The sequence below is a fragment of the Fusarium fujikuroi genome, chromosome FFUJ_chr04 (genome assembly GCF_900079805.1).
Source record: "Fusarium fujikuroi IMI 58289 draft genome, chromosome FFUJ_chr04".
NCBI lineage: Eukaryota > Fungi > Ascomycota > Sordariomycetes > Hypocreales > Nectriaceae > Fusarium > Fusarium fujikuroi.
This window is the reverse complement of record NC_036625.1, coordinates 629,612-642,451: the sequence shown is the minus strand read 5'-3', so window position 1 is coordinate 642,451 and position 12,840 is coordinate 629,612. Positions and strand designations below refer to the sequence as shown.

The following is a 12,840-nucleotide window of genomic DNA, read 5'->3' as shown; positions in this document are numbered from 1 at the left end:
GCTCGGGGCTCAACTGCCAGCTTCTCTTTCCCTTACCTTTCACGACCTTTCTCTGCCAAGGCTCTACAAATATGTACGAATACCTGCCGAAGTTGGTTCATCTCAGCAGAAGATGATATGAGGTCCTTGCAGAAGCGAGATGCGGGTAGCAGCCAAATGCAGTAGGAGCCTAGTCACGTCCAGGCTCATGCATGGTATCTACTGCCTGTCTTGGGGGACTTACATTATATCAAGTACCTACCTAGGTATGGTAGGGAAAGAGAGGAACCGAGTTGCTTTAGACGAAGGAAAACGCTATTTCGTGGAAGACTTCAATGACCTTCGCAATTCTTCGACCCTTCTATCCATGTAGTGCCCCCCCGTCACACCCGAAACAATAGATCACAAGCCACAGGTATTCGAGCCTAGTTCTTTACCAGAGAGCGGCTCAAACCCGGCTAGAACGGGAACCGCGCTTTGTGCAACAGCTTTTACTCGAGATTTCTAGCCTGGCAGCCTGGGTAGGTATTTTCAAAATTCGATCCATACTTTCATCCACTTCCTGTGCCTTGATTAGAGTCGCATCCTTGTGACACACGAACGGCTTGAGTCTGAAGCTTCATTTCAAACAGGGCCCACGACTTCGATTGCACCATATCATTCGAAACCCATTGTTTACATCCAATACAGAAGCTGCATTACGACCTGACTTACTCAACGTGACCTGTTTCGAACTTATACTACAGCCAAGACAAAGGCGACGCAAAAATCACAAGCAATCGCAAGACAGGGAATACGAAGATTGAGGAAAGCTTGGTAGCCAAAGTACGTATTTGATCAAGCTCTGCACGCCCTATCATTAACCTAACTGCATTGAATTAAGCTGAGGCGCTAAAAACCAACATCCAAATTATTGTTTTCCTGCCACAAGTGTCTGGCGTATGTACATTTCAGGTCCCTATCAAGCCACTCGTGGGGCTTCCACCAGTCCACCCTTCCATCCAACTACACGATTGATGGCTTTCTAATTACCGCCCAACTACCGGATTCGAGACAACATGTCTTGCCAGCCCGCCCGCGTATCATATCAAGGCTGAGAGCCTTGTTTGGACAGGAGGCTCAGAGGCTGCAGCGGCTCAGACACTTTGCCTCGGCGCTCGTGTCATTAGCTCGTAGTCGCAGCCTGGGGTAAGGCGCAGAGTCAGTCGGTACAAAGAAAGCTTATTAACAAGAGTCCTTGGGTAAGAATGTCTGCAGCATCTTGTGCCTTATTGATCTTCAGCATGGTCTTCGAGAACATCAATCAACGAAAACAAAAGGGAGGAAAAGAGAAGAAAGGAGAGGAGAGAACAGTCCACTGGGTTTGGACTAATAACTTACATCTATCTACCACATACCGATGTTATATCTGGATATGTGTTGATGAAGTAGTTCTTCTATTGCTTCTCGCACCGCAATCTACACACCTCTTTCACCGTGTTGTGCACGCCCCTCCCTGGTTCCCGATGCCACTCACTCCACTTCTTATGATCTATTCATCCCAAACTTGTACCCTTTTTGGTCCCTCCATCCTGTCTTCTTGTTGGCTACTCGAAACCCCAGAAGCATGTACGACGCACGTTCAATTCGATGGGACTGTCTGGGTTTTCTATCTCCATGGCAGCAATCATCCCAGCCCTGGACCCCTCAGCCACTTCTTCGGTCTACCTCTGCCACTGCCCCTACAATACCGACCCCTGCTTTCTGGGTTAACTACCTTTTTAGTGTTTTGTCTTGTACCTACCATGTGTCCGAAATCTGTCAAATCTCTTCTGATACACGCTTTTATCCTTAACTTCAAAGGTTGCCATGTTGGCACTTGATAAGATGATCAAGAGGATAGTCGTTCTTTCTACTGGAACGACATTGGCTCTATCCCTTGCCTTACATGTCTAATGCCTGACTGTTCTGGCCAGATGGAGGATTGAACCTGTGCTTTGGCGCATGCCATGGCCGTTGAAGCTGTTGGCCGTAGTCTCTTGTCCTTTGATCCCTAATCATTTTGTCAGTTTGAGCATACCCTGCTCGCTCAGGGCAAGTTCCCACAATGCAGCGTTTCCACTCTGTCTTGAACAGTCTTTGACTGTTAAATTACGACCCCGATGCGTCAAGATGCGGACCGGCAGAGAGCGACTCGGCGGCCGGCGCTTGATGATGTGCGTATAAGCAAGCGGGTGGGCGTGTGCGGGCGTGTGCGTGTACTTTCACTTTCCACCACTCACTCTTCCTCTCCACTCATGCCGAAGCTCACTCGAGCTGCTCAGCCCTCTTTTTTCTCTCTCTTTCCTTTCTCTCCTCCATCTTCTATCGAGGATCATCGACTATTTTCTCCTCTTTCTATTTTTTGAGCTTCCCTCCTATTCGTTCATTAAAAAACCTTGGTCCCTGAAGCCGTTGGTCTCGTGCTATAGCTCCTTGAAGTTTGCAAGCTACCTCGTCTCATTTGCCTCACTTGTCAGTGGTAAGCTAGCTCGAACAGGACGACCAACAACACAGAACAGGACGAAATATATCCTTGATTGAGGGTACTGTTCGACACATTCCTTTTTATCAACTCACAGGACGGCTCTTCTTGGAGACTCAATCATCGATGTCAACACGAACCTAGACGTATCCGTTCAGTTGTGAATAACAAGAGTGATTCACAGGACAATACACCACGCTGGCTGGTACCTGCGTCTTGAGCTGTTATCCTTTGATGCATCTTTACTCACCACTCCGTCGTTTACGACAACTTCGCTGAGCTTAAAGCTCCAATCTCTCTCAGTTTTCCCCTTCACTGCGGAATTTTCCATTTCTGGGCCTTCTGTCCTTCATCTCGGCCCAATCCATTCACATCGGTTCAACGTTGGCCTCTAGTCGTCTCTTGTCAGCCTTGGATCTTCTCCACTTCTCACACAAGCTTCCTACTAACTAGCACTCGTTGACAGCTCTTTTCTGCGTGTGCCCCCCATGTGTGCTATGTGGAAGAGCCATCCATGACTGGTTCCAAATGAACTTGGCCTGCTTGTCAACTGGTTTCATCAGCCCCGCTCACCTCGACCGCCACAACTCTGGAGCTGGCCGACATCTCCAGCTCGCCGCCTGTCACCTCTGGCCATCTTATACAAAGCTTGCACATCCACAACCCAAATTGTACGCCGCTTCTTTCTGTTCCCCTCTTCTTCCTTCTTTGATATCACTTGCTTTATATTCTTGTCGTCTGTTTCTTCTCCCTCGTATACCTCCAGTCCCCAGTTGGAGACTTGCATTAGAGGAACCACGAGACAGTTGCAGCCCAAACAACAATATTTTTTTCGGCAGTCCTTCCCTTTCCATGCTCACTGATTTGCTTGATCACTTGATCTGGCTGAATCGTACTGCCAGAGCTACCCAGATCTTCAAGCGTGGAGTGCAATCTTGTTGTATAACATCGTTGCCCACCTCCCCTGCCCAGCACCCAGTCAACTGTTTCTTATCTGTATAAAAGGAAAAAGTCAATTGCAGCAAGCCCCAGCCTCCCAACAATACATGCGCCTTCATTTACTCTTGCCGTACACATGTCCCCACTGGCGTAGCCCAGCTACCATACAACGATGCTTACCGTCAAGCAGCCACCAACTTACGGCTACAAGTCCGTCCATGATCTCCCGACTCCGCCTTCAACCTCTCGACCTTCTCCCCCCTTGATATATCGAGAACCAGCAAGCAATTCTCTGCCTATCGCCTATCGGGGACATAGTCCACCATCACAGCCCATGTCGGCTCCTCATCGTGGCCTGCCTCCGCCGGCGGCCATGACTCTTCCTCCCCAGCAGCCCCCAGTGGCTGGTGCTCCTCCATCTACACATCTTCCACCCCATCCGCCTCCTCCGCCTCCGCCACAGCCATCCTTGGGCCCTCCTGGTCACCAGCAGAGAGATTCATGGGGCCAACTACCTGCTCCACCTCAGCAATGGCAAGGGGCAGAGGAATCCATGAGGCATTGGCTACAGGCGAGGGCGGAAGAGGATAAGAGAAAGCAGGAGGAAGAGCGGACGAGGCAGGAGAGCTTGCGTCTAGAGCAGCGCAAAGTTGAAATGGATATGCTGCGGACGTCGCTTCAGGCAGGTATACCTCCTCCCATGGTTCCTTTGGTGTTTGCGGGCATGGGTAGCGGAGGAGTCGCGCCACAAGCTGCCTTGGAATGGGCTCAGCAGTTTATGCCCCCTGGGCAGGCTCCTCCCCGTGCCCAGATTATGCCTGCACAGTGGCCTGTGTCACCCGAACACCAGCGAGAACCTCAAACACTGTCGCATACCCATGCACAGCACCCGGGCATTCCATCTGCGTCGACCCCAGCAGCCGGATATGCGTATCCGGCATCACCATCAAGGCCTCGAGGCCAGACAGTGAGTGGTGCTATAGGACGACCCATGGGCATATCGACATTACCGAGCATCAACACCAACGTGCCACAGCCCGCACACGTTCCTCCCCCGATGCACTCACATCAGCATCCGCATATGCAGCAACAACAGCAGCAAGAAGCCCAGTCGAGTCCTTCGATATACTTTCACCACTGGCAGCCACCGACATCGCAAGCTAGCGGAAGCTCGAACCGACCCGGAAGTCCTTCTGGTTCGTCCAAGACCAAGAGAAAGAGAGACTCTCTGTGAACTGACATAGCTTCTGTGATCATAGGGGAAACTCCCAGAAAGCGCAAGGCAACAGGGCGATCATGCGCCTTCCCCAACCCGCAGTGAGCAGCGACATCGATCACCTCCGCCTCTTAGTCAAAGCAGCTCGTCGAGCGCAGCTTTTCGTGGATCACGACGTGGTCATTCACGACAAAGAAGTGACATGTCACCCTTTAGAGTGGTCGGGCCAGGACGGTCTCGCAGAGAGAGTTTTGGCGGACCTTTACGCCGAATGTCGCCGATACGCGCCTCCACGCCCATGCCCTCGCAAGAAAGACCGGGTAGCGAGAACAAACAGTCGGTATCAGCTATATTGTCAGAAGAGCCACCGCCTAGCACACGGTATCCTGGGCCCCGTCGCCTGAGCGAAGAGCGAGAAAGCCGCTACAAGCAGCCATCACCTGGAGATTTAAAGCCGCATCGAAGCATCGAGGAAACCTCAAAATCGCGAGAAGATTCAGGGGACAGACAAGGCGGTTGATGATATTGCACCCTAGACGCGGTTTTGTCGATCGGCTCTCACGCTTATGCGCCACATGTCAGTCATTTTATGTCTAAGCGTGGCTGCTATTTAATTTACGATAATCCACAAATCACACACAAACATGAAAGAGTAATTTGCCCGGCCGGATTGATCAACTATCCCTGGCTTGTTAGTAGGCATACCCGAATCAATGCTCTGTACCACCTACCTACCGAAACAAAATATGCATCAGACCAGTTGAGTGGCATTCTCTCATGGTTACTACTAAAAGTTTTTTCGGACTCAGACTCATCGAAGTTGGTCCCTTGGCTTTACGTTAGTCTTTTAGAAGTTTGCGCGCCATTTTGTGTTAAATATACGTCTCGTTGAGCTGCACTGGAGAGGGCAAGGATTTGGCTAAAGGTTGGGTGCACGGTACAAAATGGAGTTTTTGACTTTGATTTTCGGTTCAATGAGTCGAAGACATTAAGGAACAGCATTGGTTATAGCGGGCTCGGGCTCGATGAGACGAAGGAAAGGGAGAAAATGGGAATATTACTTGTTCTATGGACGGCTATAGACACCCTTTGGACTTAGATTGAGGAGGATGAAGTTTCGCAGCTTCAGGCAATGCATAACTGACATTCTCAAGGAAGTCAAGTCAATTTGAGCTTCATCAAACAGACTCGGAGCGAAATGAACAACAATTGTCGCAGATCGAGGAATGGAGAACACTCTCGCTGTTGTTTATTTTGAATGTTAAGCCACGTTTTAAGTGGCTTCGGCCCATACAAAAAGAGCAGCCTCAATCTATTAGAAGCCTCACAGCCTATTTCTCAAAGTAGTCCCAGGAACGCCTCAAAACAGAGTTGCGGATACTGAACGCCCATAGCACTAGCAGCACATAGCTTATGCTAATGAGCTCCAAGCTGCATCAGAGACCCAGGAATCGAAACTTGTATTCTCGTAAATCAGGGGTCTGCTCAGGTCTAATCCTCAAAAAGTCTAGATGCTACCTGGGCTGCGACCCAAAGCCAACCATGTCGTTGAACTTCAGAGAAGTCTTCAATCGAAAGAGAGAGAGGGAGAGGGGAGTCGAGAATACGAAAAAGCCACAGTATATCTGACTTACCAGAAGAGGAAAGGACTTATGGAGGAGCTCTACAAGAACAAACCGGGTCTTCTGCATGTAAGCCACTATGCTACTGTGCCTTGTGCTTTTCAAAAGTTCACAGAAAATTCATGCCATGCTTATTTCAGCTCTCATCACGCATGTGTGGCTTGTGTGGGGGTGTCTTGAAGGGGTAAACTCGGCCGTCTGTGCGTGATATTGAAAGAAGTTTGGAAGCAATCAGCAGAAAGGCATGAGGACCAGAGTAGGATCCTCTCGAGAAGCTATTATCTCGCGTCATTCCCTTATTCGGCTCATGCTATAGCCCATCGACTTATCGCCAGGTTGGTTACATCGAAGCTAGGGTCAAACTCAATTCTGTTTTTTTTTATTTAAATCTTCAATAGTACCAGAAATAAGGACAGGGAGTAAGCGAATGTTGTTGGCTGCTTTACGGCTACATAGCTCAATGGATCAATCCCAACAAATTTAAATATCAATAACTCAACTTAGCTGTATTATGGACAGTGATCCCACAATCGACGTTGGTCGCTTGTCTTCGCGTTGGCGAGCCGCTCCCGACCTCATGGCCGGCTCCCCCGCACCGGAGCTCCGGGGGGGGTCGGAGACCCATGCCCAAAGAGGCAATCAGCACGGTCGAGGTGGAGGGGCACAGACTGCTCTGCCGAGAAAAGCAACGGGGGTGGATAGATGGACAGAAGAGAATGACAGCTTCAGACATTGAGGCTGACGAAATCACAGAGATCCGAGTAACTACGGATACCTGGAGAAAACAAACTTTGCTGGGGTTTGTTGGGAGGGGCCAAATGCACCCAACTACGACTTAACAGTTACTGTTATACCTTGATGTTACCGTCTTGTGTACGACTGGAGCCATGTCACCATATTCTGTCACACAAAGCATGATCTGATCAAGCCACAGTTAGCTAAGGCTGAGAGGGTTACATGAATCTGACCAAACAAGCGAGGCAAAGCTGGGAATGGATTCAATGATACCATAGTCATACATTAACTTCGAGGCTAATAACCTAACATGGCGCTCGATCCTTGATTTATCTCTCGGCTCTCCTTATTCTATATCTTTTGCCATCTCTTTTTCCTCGTCGTGTACATTAAAGTGCAATCCACGCCGTATTTCCCAAGCCTCGTCAAAACAACCCTGGAAGCAAGACAGCAAAACAAAGTGATGCCAGGAGGGGTATATAAGATTAGGTTCCGTGGCTCCAAACGCTATCAACCATCAAAAGGGGAAAACTCCCATCCTTCTTCTGAATCCATGACGCTCTCATGAACGAATACAAAGAAAAGAATGGCCTCGTTTAGGCATGTGGTCCCTCAGAGGCCGAAGCATGAAGGGGGTATCAGCAACGCAACGCAAAACAGGAAAACACCTTGGAGGGTATCGTGATACAGCTTCGCATGTACAAAGAGAAAGGAGGCCAAAGGACAAAGAAAAATGCCCTCGTTGGGCTTGAGTCATGGCAGTAAGACCTGCTACGTCTTCTTGCCGTGGTGTTGTTTGTATTCCGCCTTGACCACTTTCATCAAAAAGTCCTCATCTTTGACAGGGATAGGTGATGTTAATGCCTTCATGGCGTTCTCGAATTCCGCACCTAAGAGGACCTCTCGGAGGGCTTGAGCCAATGCTGCACTAGTAGCGTGCAAAACATCGTATTCCACCGTCTGAGGGGTGCCGGTCTCGGACTTTCGTGATTCAGACATAGAAGACGTGTCATTGCCCAATAGGAGGAAGACATCCCAGATTCGCAGCTGGGCTGGAAAGGGTACGGAAAGGTTAAATAGCGTGAGGTACCAGCGCGTACCATAAGCAGTAGTGTCAATGCACAACTCGTCCTAGAATTGTCAGTGCCTAACTTGGGATGTCGAGAGGCTTCAGACTCACCAGTTTACTGGCCACTTCCTTATTAAGCCAGTGCTTGCTGAAGTCACCCATGGCTGCCATGAGTTCCTCAAAACCTGGACGATATAGACGAGCCAGTCCACGGAGATGCCACATTCGCACTAGCATGACAAAGCACTTCTCTTCATCAAAGTAGCAGAGCAGTGTTGCCGCTAGCGAAGCCATGCCCTGAACATAACCTGTCTCAGGATAGTAGATTGATATCGCGTGAAGGACCCTGAACAGTAGTCGCTGGCCACCTCGATAACGTCGTCGAAACATAATATGGCGGCTAATGGTTCTGGGCACGTCCAAGTCGATCTGTACATCGTCTGGGGAGCTTCGTCGCTGGAGCCGATGAAACTCGGCAACGATTCTGTCCTCAGAGGGTGATCCCTCATGTTCCCTCGCGCTAGTGGCCATAAAAGACCACCAAGCTGCTCCCCTCCATCGGTCGGGTATTCCTTTCCATGTCCTTTCAATCAGCTTCGGGTTTCTCATGTCGAACTCAAACTCCATGCCCTCACCCTCGCCGCCCCGGCGAACAACTTTGGCCATTTTCCTCCATTTTTCTGACCTTTCCCATTCCTTGCGCTTCATAACTTCTGTTAACTTCTCGGCTTGAATCTCGTCCACGATGTCCTGAAGGCTGGGGGCTGCATTGAGCATGTCACCTGCTTCGTCCATCCACCGCCTGTCACGATTGTGGGGCAGCAAGTTGCTGGCTTGCCGTATTACTGATCGAGATGAGCGAAGCGATGTTGATATTGATAATTCGGATGTTTGTGTGTTGAGCGACCTTGCGGAAACCTTCCTGGTAGGAGTCCGTCGGCCACTACCACTGAGAGTGGATGTCAAACTATAAGGGTCTCGTTTCTGTAACAAGCTACGTTTTCTTGGGGAGCCCGAGGCTGACCGCGTCTCTGTTGGTGTGCCCATTCTTGAGCCAGGCGGTGGCGGTAGTGTGATGAAGCCATATCGGTCAACGTGGGCACCTTCAAGGTCATCCCAATCTTCGAGCCCTCCGCCTCTAGACCGCAGGGAAGAAGAACTTCCAGAGGCGGGCATTTGCCAAGCCGGAGAAAGGTGATTTGGAACACTAAAGAGGAGACGCAGGTTAGCATAAATTATAGTCCGCAATAATTACAATAGGGACAATCAAGGAAAACCATACGGGTCAAGTTCATTCTCCTCGGACAGGACCTCGGGAGTTGGTTCAAGACGCTCGCAGTACGAGTGCCTCTTGCCAGGCTCACCGTGAGAACCATCGCCAACAGTATAGAGCGATCTCACCTTTTGAGATTCCTTCTCCACGTCGGCGGCCAAGACACGAATGTCAGGGGTTGACATCTGGGCCTGAGGAGAACCACCGCCTGCCCCCTTAACAGAATTGTTCATGTCGTTGGACTCGTCGCTGGGCCGAGGAAGGGTCTGTGACTTTGGGGTCGTTGGCGTTGTAGGAGTAGGAGTCATGGAACGAGGGGCAGCAGTGGAGGGAGTGGGAGTTGGAGTGGCGCGGCCCGAGTCGCTCTCGTCATTGTTTGCGGTCGCGAGCGTGTCGGCGTTGGTAGAAGAGGGCGAATCAATTGATATGGTGTCCTGTTTGATAGCGCCGTCAATGGCCGCGGCGTCTTGAGCTCCCAACATGATGCTGCCGCGATTGGAAAAAGAAACGGTGTTCATGAAGGCATCATCGAGGAGGCTTTCGCAAGGGATAGACACGTCGAGGGGAACAAAGGGGAGATCGTTATTAGATGAAATGGATGTGGTGCCCGCCAATGTAGCAGTGCTAGTGCTCTTATTCGAGGTTGTGGAGGCAGAACGGGACCTGTTCCAAAAACGGGAAGAGCCCTGTTCCTTATCCGACGGAAGCGACCCAGACTCAGCCAAATCAATCGCCGCATCGGCATCAGTGGCTGGAGCGTTGACGGTAGCGTTGGCGGTAGCGCCAAGGGCTGTGGTAATAGTGGATTGTGCACTGACGGTTGGGGTACTAGACACGCTGGAATTGGCGGTGCTAGCGGTGCCCCGCCACAAGGGTTGAATTGGAGTGTTGAACATTTGCGAAAATGTACCGAACCGAGAGGACCCCGATCTTGATATGCCCTTGGAGATTGTGGGGGGAGACGAAGAACAAGAAGTACGAGGAGACGATGGGATTGAGGAACAGGGAGACTTGTGAGAGCGAGAAGTCGATAGAGGAGGATATGTTGGGGAGGAGGGAACTTTGCCTGCAAGGCACTCAGAGTAAGGAATAGAGAAAGGAGCAGTGGAAGCAGTCGTCCGACTTAGTCGCGTAGGTGTTGCAGGTGCTGGTGATGGTAACGGTGTATCGGAGTGGGACACCTGAGGTGGAGGAGGCGGCGTGGTGCATCGAGCGTTGTACACGACACAAAAGGGATCGGTAGGCATTGATGTTAGCGGCTCAAAGATGCTATTCTCGTCCACAAATGGATCTTCGTCTCGCTGCGTTGTCATACTAGGCCGCGGCATGACGGATGATGCCAGTGATGATACGTTTGATTCCACTGCAGGAATCTTGTTTTTGCATTCGGGTTCCGAGTGGCCATCTTCGTCCTCCTCTTCGTGAATTGTTGAAGTTGACTTGTTTCTAGCAACCCCAGAATCACGCTTCCACTCTTCCACTGATACTGGAGACGTCCTGAGAGTTGGTAGTGATGATGATGACGACGACGACGATGATGATGATGATGAGCCTCGGAGGGCCGGGTGCTCCTCGGCAGGCGGTGCGACAATACCAGGAGGTACAATCACAATAGGACGGTGGCGGGAGCTGTGAGATGATGCCGAAGAAGACGAAGGACGACGTGAGAGCCGAGTAGGGTCTCGTGATACAATGAGAATCGGAGGTTCTGCTGGTATGGTCTTCTCGTATCGCAAAGCCACTATGCTAGGATCAAGCCGTAAACTGGTTCGGCGTTCAGGCTGCTTCTGCCGCCCACTCCCAAATTTGGATGGCAACATGGCGCTATGTTGTGAATTGAACAAAGGAGCCAACGGCGAGAATGATGCGAGTTTTAAAGACCTCGAAGCAACTATCAATGTGAATGGTTGGTGTCGACAATGTGGTCTACTCGTGTAAATAGAAGCTTGGTTGTAAGTAAGACCCCAGCAGGTTGGTTGGATGAGTAGCAAATGCAAGGGGGCAAAGCTAATGCCGGGGATCGAGCACACCCAAGACCAGACCCAACAGCTCAGGTGAGGAGTCCAAGAGCAAGCTGAAGAAAGGGAGAGGGCCGTGAGCTGGTGTTATAGACAGTCGCGGCAGGGTCGAGAATCCAGAGGGAACCCAAGGGAGAGTCTTATCAAGGGAGACTCAAAAATAAGCGCCAAAATGCGGACTGAACTGAACTGGAACTTGATTCTATCGAAAGTAGGTCGATCAGAATTGAATTGAGTCGAGTCGAGTCGCCCAGGTCTTAGACTTGAATGAGACAATGCAATCTCGCAGATGTCAAGTTGAAAGTTGCGGGTATGCAAAGAAATGGTCAAGGATCGTTCTGTAGCGAAAACTCGAAAGGCTGGCACAACATTGATCGAGACTGAAATGTCCCGTGTTTTGAATTTTGTTCAAATATTGGTCGTGAGACAAAGGTCGTAAAGTCGTGTGCAGGTGGAAACAACGGTCGATGTAGAGTGAGGTGCAGTGCGTTTGATGGAAGGCACAGATCACGGTCTCACAAGAATATTCGACTAAAGCAAGCAATGGGGAAGCCAAGCGAGGCGAATCGATCTCAAGATGGAGATGGAAGTGCGTTCCTTATACACCATATCAATTCTACTACTGACGACTAGTCTTGCTAGACCGACTCATCGACAATGCAACAACAACCGAGAAAAAATAAACAAAACCTGACTTTTTCACTCTTCTCTTCTTTCTTTGGTCCATTTACTGACAGCCACATCATCCACCGACTCCACGGTTTTCCGTTGGCTACGGCAAGAACCCGCCCGCTACATGCGGTAAGTAAGTTGAGTTATGGGTATCGAGCATAGAGCTAAGGCAAGGCAAACGAAGCGAGTCGAGACGGTGAAAACTCAATGGCTCGATATGGTTGACGTGTGGGTTGGGCGAATCCACACCGCACTTACACCCAGCTAACCACGTCTAGCACGTATAGGTCGAAATGTCGGAGGTTGACCATCAGGTAATCACAGATAAATGAACGTGACCGACCGGAATACAACACATTGACACATGGGTTAGTCATGGGCTTAGGAAGAAAAAGGCACTCGGAAGAGCTCAGGTGAGGCATTGATGAATGGCCGGCGAATTGCATGCATCCCATGTAACCCTTTTTACGGCCATCCCACACTCCTCGCTCTTCAGGCACAAAGAAATGTTGGCAGCCTCCAAAATGAAGACCCAACAGAAAATATTATACATGCAGTCCGGTTTTAAGCATGGTGACAACCTCTACAGCCGAATATACCTCGCTATGAACCAGGGTATAGAGTTCGGAGGCTGCTGCAAGCAAGACTCCAAACGGCGACGGCGACGGCGATGAGTCTTTTAATTACCATCACGATCTACACGCTGTATGCTGTGTGCTGTATCTCCAGAGCGTTTGCATTCCAGAAGCAGAGGATCACCGAGACATGCCCCCAGTCAAAGACAAAGACAAGTACAGCACAGGGTAGGCAAACG

The 12,840-nt window shown here is 50.2% G+C and overlaps 2 protein-coding genes; one reads left to right on the top strand and one right to left on the bottom strand.

Annotated features, from left to right (window-relative positions):
* Positions 1-3,593: 3,593 nt before the first annotated feature.
* On the top strand, positions 3,594-5,157 carry FFUJ_13187 (uncharacterized protein; the record flags this gene model as incomplete). XM_023575841.1 has 2 exons in its annotated part: positions 3,594-4,617; positions 4,694-5,157. 2 exons carry the CDS (start codon positions 3,594-3,596, stop codon positions 5,155-5,157), a joined length of 1,488 nt encoding a protein of 495 aa, XP_023429091.1.
* Positions 5,158-7,765: 2,608 nt separating this feature from the next.
* On the bottom strand, positions 7,766-11,156 carry FFUJ_13186 (uncharacterized protein; the record flags this gene model as incomplete). XM_023575840.1 has 3 exons in its annotated part: positions 7,766-8,125; positions 8,175-9,270; positions 9,346-11,156. 3 exons carry the CDS (start codon positions 11,154-11,156, stop codon positions 7,766-7,768), a joined length of 3,267 nt encoding a protein of 1,088 aa, XP_023429090.1.
* Positions 11,157-12,840: the final 1,684 nt, after the last annotated feature.